The sequence below is a fragment of the Bos indicus genome, chromosome 22, assembly GCF_029378745.1.
Source record: "Bos indicus isolate NIAB-ARS_2022 breed Sahiwal x Tharparkar chromosome 22, NIAB-ARS_B.indTharparkar_mat_pri_1.0, whole genome shotgun sequence".
Taxonomy (NCBI): domain Eukaryota; kingdom Metazoa; phylum Chordata; class Mammalia; order Artiodactyla; family Bovidae; genus Bos; species Bos indicus.
The window spans coordinates 59,450,593-59,460,311 of record NC_091781.1 but is presented as its reverse complement, the minus strand read 5'-3'; the positions used below and the strand labels follow the sequence as shown (position 1 = coordinate 59,460,311).

At 59.3% G+C, this 9,719-nt stretch overlaps 1 protein-coding gene across 2 annotated transcripts in view; it reads left to right on the top strand.

The window, feature by feature from the left end:
* The first annotated feature begins 202 nt into the window (after window positions 1-202).
* EEFSEC (eukaryotic elongation factor, selenocysteine-tRNA specific) overlaps window positions 203-9,719 on the top strand; it is a 110,261-nt gene continuing 100,744 nt past the window's right edge. Inside the window, exon 1 of one of the 2 annotated variants that reach the window (XM_070777025.1) lies at window positions 203-661. In XM_070777025.1, coding sequence (XP_070633126.1) covers window positions 364-661 — 298 coding nt within the window. In that variant the 5' untranslated portion in view covers window positions 203-363. The remainder of the gene's footprint in view (window positions 662-9,719) is intronic. The other variant, XM_070777024.1, reaches the window with a different exon arrangement.

Sequence of the window (9,719 nt, the reverse complement as noted above, 5' to 3'; positions counted from 1 at the left end):
TAGTCCCAGCCGCTCTGCTTGGCTGAAGCTGAGCAGTGGCAGCCCGTCCGTGCAGTACCCCTCTGGGCACTTTAAACCCTGCCCATCTCTCCTGAGAGCCACCTGCCGGGCCCAGGCAGGCATTTGCAAGTGTGGTCCGTGCCGCTGACCGGGGGCCACCCCTTTCCTGTGGGCGGCACGGCCAGAGCGTGGGGGCCGCGGGCCCGGCGCGGGACGTTCCTTTTGCTTTCAGTCTGGCGCTTCGGCGGCCCCGGCTCCCCGACGCCCCGGCGGGCGGACCGGGACCGGAAGCTTCGGCGGCGGAACGCGCGAGCCGGGCGCGGGCGGCGGCCGGGCCGGCTTAGCGGGAGGACCGGCGGCGGCATGGCGGGCCGGCGGGTGAACGTGAACGTGGGCGTCCTGGGCCACATCGACAGCGGCAAGACGGCGCTGGCGCGCGCGCTCAGCACCACGGCCTCCACCGCCGCCTTCGACAAGCAGCCGCAGAGCCGCGAGCGCGGCATCACGCTCGACCTGGGCTTCTCCTGCTTCTCCGTGCCGCTGCCCGCGCACCTGCGGCCGGCGCCGGGGGCGGGGCCCGAGCCCGAGCCCGAGCCGCGGCTGCAGGTCACGCTGGTCGACTGCCCGGGCCACGCGTCCCTCATCCGGACCATCATCGGCGGTGAGCGCGGCCGCGGGCAGGGGGCCGGGGGCGGGAGGGGCCGCCCCGCCGACGCCGAGCGCTTTAGGTCTTCTTACCGCGTGTGTGCGTGACACCCTTGGCACTCGTTCGCAGCACAAGTTGGGGAAGCTCAGAGACCCGCACGGTGCCCGCAAGGCGTCCGCTCGCTGTCCCCTGGTCCCCGTCGCCCGTCCCGGGAGTCGGCCGCCGCCCCCTCCCGCGCCGCTTCCGGGCTCCACGTGGAGACAGGGCGCCTGTGTATACGTCGACTCCTCCTGTCCTTGTTCTTCCTTTTCTTCTTTTTGTAAACAAGGTGGTAACACCACATGCACTGTTTCACTGGATACGCCAAGCTGCCGCCCCTATAGTGAAGCAGCACCCACTCCAGAGTTCTTGCCTGGAGAATCCCGCGGACAGAGGAAGCTGGGGGGCTACAGTCGGTGGGGTCTCAGAGAGTCGGACACGACTGAGCAGCTAAGCACACACACACCACAATACATCATTGCTTTTCAACATCACGTGGAAATCCGTTGTGCACTGGCACCACCATTTTCTTAATGTCTTAATGATGGACATTTATGTCCTTTACCGTTTTTGCTCCCCATGCTTCTTCAGTGGGTTTTCTAGAGCAGACGTCTTTGGTGGGTGTGCTTGTGTGTCTGTAAGGAGAGCCCCTAGAACTGACACGCCTGGACAGAGGGTCTTGGTGGGTACTTCTCAGATGCCCTCCTGTGATGTACCGTTTCATTAATTTTAACAGTACATGTAGTACATGAGTATAGAACGTCACAGACCAGGTAGAAGGCCCCTACTCACCCCTCCCGTCCCTCCAGAGGAAGTCGCTAGAGTACCTCTGGGGAGTTGCCTTTTCACACCCATTTCAGTGTACTGGACTCCACGGACAGGGCTTTAAAACATGTTCCTTTTATGTAGAAAGACGGTCCTTTAACGCAGGCACATGGCATAAAGGGAGTGTGGCTCAGAGACTCTCCTTCTCTCTGTGGACCAGGACCCTGGTATCGCCCGCCTGTCTTCTCCTCTTGTTCCTTCTGACGGCACTCCCTGGGCCCATGGGTACATGTGGGAGCACGGATGGTTCAGATGGCTTCACTGGCCTGCTGGCGGACGGCGTCCCTGGGCACAGGGGGCCCCAGCTGTATGATGAGTGTCAAATAATTCCAGCTTGTCGCCTCCCGACTGGTCCGTGCTGTGGGCAGTCTGAGAGTTTCCTGTTTTCAGGAGAGGAAGTGGAGGCACTTGTTATGGGTGTTAATGCAAGACCTGATCACGTGGAGGCGATGGGCCCCAGGCTGCTGCTCTTCTTCCTTCAATAGATCAGATGCCCGCCTTCCCCTCGGGGAGGTGAGGAAAACGTGGCTTTTTCTTTTGAGAGGAAGGGAACGGCATTCGAGGGTCTGCCAGCCTGTGGCTACAAACCGGTGTCTGTGCAGCAATGCTGAGTGAAGGGGTGTGTTGGGGGAGTGCAGCCCCAGCCTTCCGCCGAGGAAACTGCAGTTCCCTGGACAGGGGTGGGAAGCCGCTCTGCTGCCCGTGACCTGGGTCTGTGAATCCCCGCGTTATCCTCATGACCCAGAGGCTTCGCACGTCTTGGTCTTCTCGAGACGGCTCCGGAGGCTGAGTCCTGGCTTCTGTCCCCAGAATCCTGCGTCCTGGACCTTGTCCTTCCTCTCTGCCCTCTCCTCCTCCCTCGGCTCATGCGTCACATGAGGGATGGATGTTCATTAGATCAGGTCCACTCTCAGCCTCAAAACTGTCCTGAGGTTGCTCGTTGCCCTCGTGAGAACCTTGGTCTGCCTCTGCCCGCCTCGAGCCTCGTCCCTGTCTCCCGGCCTCCCGACACACTGGCCTGCTCCTTTTTGGACGGGCCAGTCCTGCATCTGCTGTTCCTCCTCTCGCACCGCCTCCCGGCACACTGGCCTGCTCCTTTTTGGACGGGCCAGTCCTGCGTCTGCTGTCCCCTCCTCTCGCACCGCCTCCCGGCACACTGGCCTGCTCCTTTTTGGACAGGCCAGTCCTGCGTCTGCTGTCCCTCCTCTCGCACTGTCTGACCCTCCTCACTGAAGCCTCAGCGTGAGTGTCACCTCCCTGGATAGGTCCCCTCGGACCTACTGGCCTGCTGTCCCTGGCTCTCTGCGCTCCCCCTTCCTCGTGTCCCGTTGTTCCCTGCGAGCCCTGTGTGCCGTCTGATGCGCCGTCCGATGCGTTTGATGTGCTTGCTTGTCGAGGCCTCTGTCCTCCGTGGGAGCGAGCGGGAATAGCGTCTGGCTCCCCAGTGTGTTCTCAGTGCCATGACCAGAGCCAGGCCTGTGCGAGGCACCCGATGAGTTCCGAATGAATGAAGCCATGTGCCAGCCCCGAGGCTGTCAGGGGTGGTGACAGGTCACCAGCACGGTGTCCTCCCCTGCGGACTGACAGTGGAGCAGAGAGTGAGCAGAACACAGGTCAGAGGGGCAGAGCTCATTCCGAGCCGTGCTGACCAGCCCCCGGAGCACTGGCTCTCTCGGTGTGAGTGGACAGGTGCCTGTCCACCCTGGCCCCTGTGGTGGTGTTTCTGGGCAGTACTTTCCTCTGATCCATTGTAGAGTATAAATCTTTCAGAGTTAGAACTTCGCCAAGATTCAGTGATGGGGCTTGAGTGGGGGTGAGGGACTGCACCCGCCCTTGCTCTTGCCCTGGCAGGAAGGAGGAGGTCTGACAAATGCTGGCGGCTGGGCTCGGCCATCTGTAGTCGTCTGTGGCTGCTGGGATTAACAGCGTAGTGTCGCCCTGGTCTCCTGTGCCTGTGGGTAATGAACGGCCGCTCTGTGCCCGGCCGTCGGCCTGATCGCCGGCCCCCCGTGCCCCCGCGTCAGCGGTGCTTCCGCCAGGCTTGCCCCACTCTGTGCCTGCCTGGCCAGAGCTACTGAGCTGTCACAGCCTTACACGTGTGGCTGGGGTTCCTAGCCTTGGAGGGCAGTGGGCAGCCCCCGGAGCCTGTCTCTGCAGCCTGGGCGGGGGAGCTTTCTTTATGACACTTAAGCTTCTTCCGTTCTCTGTTCTTCCACGTCTCTGAGCTCACGGGACAGCATGGAGCAGCACGGTGCCTTCCGCCATTCTCTCCAGGAGTACGCCTGCAGTCTGTCTGCGATGCTCTTTGGTCCCATGAGAAGGCCTGTGTGTGAATGACCGTGCGTCTTCCCCCAGGTTTTGACTCTGCTCGTTGGCTGTCTGCACTTAGCGCCGAGCAGGCTGCGTGGCGCAAGCAGAGGTAGGACACGGGGGCCTGGCCCCTCCAGGAGTTCAAGTGTTTTCTTCATGCAAAACCAACCAAGCAAGAAAGACACTTCTTGTTTTCTCTACCCCTAGTCTTTCAATGGATCTGTCTAGAAATCCGTCGTGTTGAGTTATGGCATCTTAAGCTTGTCCTCAAACGCTGAGGCGCGTTTAAGGGCGACGATACGAGTGGAGGCGCTCCCTCCGCTCTAACTCCTTTGGCTCCTAGAATCTGTTGGCTTTCGTCCCCTGCTCCTCGGTGCTGGGTAGGACCCCTTCTTCCAAGCCCAGAGCCCTCGGCGTCTCTAGGAGACCCAAGTCAAGCTCCGCCTGCAGCAGCAGCCGCTGGCCAGCGGGTGACTTTGCTGGGTTTTGGGTGACAGTGTGGGAGCTGTGTAACGTCAGAGACGTGGCCTCGAGTTTAAATGAATTCAGAACATTTGAGCAGGAACCAACCAGGAAGAAAAATGGAAGCAGGTAGTCATATCTCATTCTGCTGGGGTACATTTTTCTTCTCATGGGGCTTGCCCTTGAGAACAAAACGTATCAAATGTTAAATCAAAGAATATTTTCTAGTCATGCCAAGAATAGAAAATAATGCAGACTTGCTTTGGCGAGGCGAATGTTTTGCTGGAAGGTTATAATCAAAGTCAGGAGGAAACCATAGCCACAGCTTTTGGTAAAGCTGTGATCTTTTAAAATTAATTGCTTTAAAACTTCTCACTTAGCCTCAGATTCACTCCATCCAGGTTGGAATAAGATTTGGGCAGGCGTCCCAGGAGCCAGCCAGTCCCAGGCCCTGAGACCTGTTCCCTGCACGCTTGTCCTTGCATTGGCCGGTCCTGGGCCAGGCTGGGCCTGAGGCTCCCTCCGAGCAGCAGGCCTTTGAGGCCATGCTGTGGGAGGTGATGGGGAGAACATTCTCTGGAGCTCTGGGGACCCAAGGGGACCAGGAGGACTTCCACCTGCTGTTCCCATGAGCCTGGAGGCCTCTGGGTGGCTCTTGGGCCAGGCAGCATGGACTGTCAAGGCTGTTTTGTTAAACATTTGTTCTGAGATGTAATTCACATACCATAAAATCTGCCCGTTTCAGATGCACATTTAAGCATCTTTAGCCTGTTCCCAGAGCTGTGTAGTCAGTGCCACAGCCTGAGCTGCATCAGTGTGAGAAGATCCACATAGCCATAGGCGTCCCCACCCCTTCTCTGACCCAGGTTGAGCCATGGCGGTCCACACCCCCTCCCTGACCCAGGCCGAGCCACGGCAGTCCCTACCCCCTCCCTAACCCAGGCCGAGCCATGGCGGTCCCTACCCCATCCCTGACAGGCCGAGCCACGCGGTCCACACCCCTTCCCTGACAGGCCGAGCCACGTGGTCCCCACCCCGTCCCTGACCAGGCCTGGAAGCCTCTCGCCTGCCCAGCGTCTCTGTCCGTGTGCCCGTTCTGGAGTTTGGTACAAATGAATCCACGTGCCGTGGCCTTTCGTGTCTGGCTTCTCCCACCAAGCGCGCTGCTTCCAGGGCTCATCCGTCTCATAGAGTGCAGGATGCCTCATTCCTGTTTTTAAAATGCATTTTTGTTTTTAATTGTGGTAAGATACATTTTACATAAAATGTACCCTCGTAACCATTTTTAAGTCTGCAGTTCAGTAGCCTCCATCTCCAGAGCTCTTTCTTCTTACCAAAGCAAAGCTGTGCCTGTTAAGCCTGCCCCCTCCTTTTCACAGCTGAGTAGTGCCCGTCATATGGATAGACCGTCTTTTAAAACCCAGTCATCAGGTGAAGGGCATTTGGACCGTTTTCACTTTTGGACGATGATGAGAAACTCCACTGCGGACATTTGCGTTCAGAAGTTGTGTGGACGCATGTTTTCACTCTCTCGGGTTTATACGTAGGAGTGGAGTTGCTGGGTCAGAGGGCAACTCTGTCTGCTTCTCGACGAGCTGCCGCCCATCTCCCGCAGCAGCTGCTCCGCTGGGCTTTCTCTCCAGCAGCGTGTGGGCGTCTGGTTTTTCCACGGCCCCGCCAACACTCGTGACTGCCTGGCTTTTGGACCGTAGTCATCCTGGTGGGTGTGCGCTGAGAGCTCACGGACACCTCAACTTGGTTTCCCAGATGTTCGCTGGTTCCATTTTCTCTGGAGAGCTGTGTATCCAGATCCTGAGCCCCTTTTTTCAGATGGCTCGTTTGGCTTTTGTTATTGAGTTGTAAGAGTCTTTATGTATTGTGGATACCAATCCTTTATTAGGTATCTGATTGGCAAATATTTTCTCCCCTTCTCTGGATTGTCTTTACTCAGTAATATTTGAGGTAAACAAATAAGTGAGTTGAATTAAGTGGACGTAGTTTGAGAGGATTATGTGTGCCCGACATTATTCAGGCGGTGAGGGGTGAGGGGTGTCTGGAAGTGCCGTTTGCGAGCTTCTGGAAGGCCCTTAGGCCCCTGTCCTCCTCCGGGACCTGCCCGCCCCATCCTTAACACCAGCAGGAAGAGGCTCTTCCCGTCTGTCCTCCCCGTGGAGGGTCCCACCCCACACCGGGGTCTTGTGCAGGTATGTTTTGATGGCCCCTGTGTTAAAGTCTTTTTTCATAAAAATTCATCACCAGCATGTCAAAACCAGGAGCTTTCAAGTAACATGTGCGAGTGAGTGTGCACTCGAGTGCAGAGTCCATGGGGCCGGAGCTCTGGAGCCTGGGGCACCTCCTGTCGGGGAGGCCCTGGGAGGTTCTCCCATCCACACGGGCGCTCTTCCAGGCCCCGGTCGTCTCACTGCGTCCTGCAAACCGGCCCCAAGCCTGGGGTTTCCCTCCACACTGAGGGTCGCCCCCGAAAGGAGGCTGTGTGCCGCTCGGTCAGAGCGGCTCCTGGCCGTGTGTAGGCCTCAGCCCACACTGCTCTGGGGGGAGCCCAGCTCCTGAGCAGCAGTTTGTACATAAGTCAGTTTGTCAAAAGCACAGACTTGTGCCTCCATTCTCCCTGGATTATTGGAGTTCTGTGTGTTGTTAATTGGGTCTTTATTTTCTTGTAATTAGGCTCCTGCTGCTTTGAAGTGGCCGAGGCTGCTGGGGAGGGGGACCTAGCTGACGCGGTGATCCTCTCTTGGCAGGAGAAGAAACAAGTTTAGCTGTTGAGAGAGAAGTTGAGTTTCCCTCTGCCGTATCTCGTGCTAGGATGATGCCTCTGTGTCTCGGGGCTTCAAGTAGACTGCGATCGCTTCCTTTGTCTCTAACCTACTTCCCGAGGACGTCTATTTGCTGGCACGCACAGGTGCTACCTGCAGATAAACCCGACTGTTCCCTTTTAGAGTTAGTACTGGGAAATACCAGCGCTGACCTGCTGGGCCCCCTGGACGCGGGGCCCCATCCTTTGCCACTTGGGGTCACTTGGTGGCGTATACCTCCTGGAATGGGGGGCTCAGCCTCTGTCACTTGATGTTGGGATGAAGGCTGTCTGCCTCCCGGCTGTGCGGCAGGGCGGTGCTTACTCTGCTGGGGTCACTTCCAGGGGAATTTCAGAGCCCCCTGCCCTGGGCACCCGAGACCCTCCTGTGTGTGTGACCCCGGTGTTCCCTGCTCTCTGAAATGTGATCTGTTTGGAGGTGGTCCTCAGAGCTTCTGCCCCAGAGGAAAAAGACTTTCCGTAAGTAGGGCTGCTTTCCCCAAGCACCTCTGGGGTCCACGGGCGGGCAGAGCACAGGAGGCTGGGAGGATGCTGGGGTCCCCAGCGGCGTCGGCTGGGCGGGGAGGGCTGGCCCCTGTTGGCTGCACTGGGCGTGTTTGGAGAGCCGGTACGGGGTGTGCCCAGCACTGCCAGCAGGCCGCTCAGGGATGCTGGCATGTCCCCTCGCAGCACAGCGCAGTGACAGCCAGGAGCCGTAGGCGACTGCGGACTCCCTGTCCGCCAGACTCTAGTGGCCCCTTCACACTGAGCAGCGCCCCGATTCTCCACAGTGGGGCGGGGGACGCTCCCGTGACCCCCGCCCCCCCGCTCCTCCCCTGGCATCCTCAGCAGCGCGCCCCCTGCCTTCTGCCCAGCACGGCCGCTGCCCGGACAGGCCTCCGTCCACCCCACGCTCGGTGAGCACCGCCTGCAGCGTCTCAGGTCCCAGCCCCTCCGCAAGCTGGCCTCCTCGCCCAAGCAGAGGACTCTCTCTGAATGTCTAATACGCTTATTTTATTTCACTGCCTAAAAGGTTTTCATTTTCTCTCTGTTGGTGTAAAGGCCAGACTCGGCAATAGGCTGACAGGGCCCTTCCTGAGGGGCCAGTGTGTCTGCGTTTCCCAGGACCCCAGGCTTAACCAGCTGCTTGCCCGTCTCTGGACAGAGAGACCGGGGTCTCTCTGGCTCTACCACATCTCTGGGCAGCCTCCCCGTCCCCACGCTGGCCGGGGGGAGGGCCTGACCCACCCGCTGGGCCCCAGACCCCGTGTTCTGCCCTCCGTGGTCAGTGCGTTCACTGCGCCCCATGCCTCCGAGGCGGGGGTCCTGCCGTCATCCGACTCCAGGACCAAGGGCAGGGCCTCCGCGCAGGCGCAGAGCAGAGCCTCGGGCGCGCGGGTGAGCAGGCCGGCCCCTCCACCGGCAGCCCGCACCCTGCCTCCCGCGGGGCTGGGAGCCCTCGGCCACACAGGGTTCACTGCGGAGCAGACCTGCCTGGAGGTCAGACGAGTTAATCTTTCAGTGGAAATTCAATCCTCATATTTCATTTTCAGGCCACTTTGCGTAGCAAAGTAGTTTAACTCAGAGCAGATTTCTGCTGTGCTGATGGTTAATTTCATGGCCCACAGAGGGTCAGCACGCCGGGGCCGGGGCCGGGGCCGCGGCGACCCCGTGCAGCTCGCCGCACACGGTGAGGGCCCGCAGCCTGTTGTCTTAGGGAGGCCCTCTCAGGCATCCTTCAGCACGGCGCTCTGGAGTTAACAGGGTGACCTTTTCAAGAACATTTTTAAAAGCTACAACACAGATCCCTCCCACACCGTATATTTTCCTTTCTCCACGCAGTTCAAAGGGGCTGGGTTGTCTCATAGGTTTTTCGTCGGCGATCTTCAGCTTGACCCTGGTTGTTTAAATCTGCCGGAGGAAATTTGAACAAACTTGTACTTTGGTAATTCTTCTGCCTCTGTGAACCTTTAACCTTAAGGTTTCTTGGAGAGCCTGGGGCTGCATTGTCACCAGCCGTCCCTGCTGGGGCTCTCAAAGGCCATTGTCTGGTGCGTCTGTTTCCACTTTGCTACTGGAGTTCTCTGGAGGAAGGGTATTAATTCAGACCTGATCTGCAACAGGACGAGGACTTCTGAACTTGCCCCCGAGCTTGGGGACGGGGAAATGAACATAATGCGAGCCTGTGGGCCCCGTGGGGTCCTGCAGTAGCTGTGGAGGTGGGGGGCCTCCGGGGCGGGCCAACGTGGTGGCTTCCCGTGGTGACCCACCTAGGCCGGCTCTTGTCGGCAGCAGGACCAAAAGCAGTTCCTGCCCCTGGAAGTCCAGCCTGGGGCCCGAGTTCTCCCCAGTGACCTTCCTGGAGCAGCAGGTCCTCAGGAACCCAGGAGGCTGGATGTGAGCCGGGACCCCACACCCTGGCTGGGCGCGCCTGGGGAGAGGGTCTGGGCTGGGCGCGGGGCCTGCCAGGTCTCCATCGAGTTCTCCCCGTGCTCCCCACAGGAGGGCCCCAGACCCCAGGAGTGTGTGGCGCCTTAGCCGTGGCGTTGGGGGCCCCGGCGTTTGAGGCAGACTCTGCCCACCTCTGTCCTGATGGTTCCTCCTGCGTCCTGGCAGCTGCTCTTT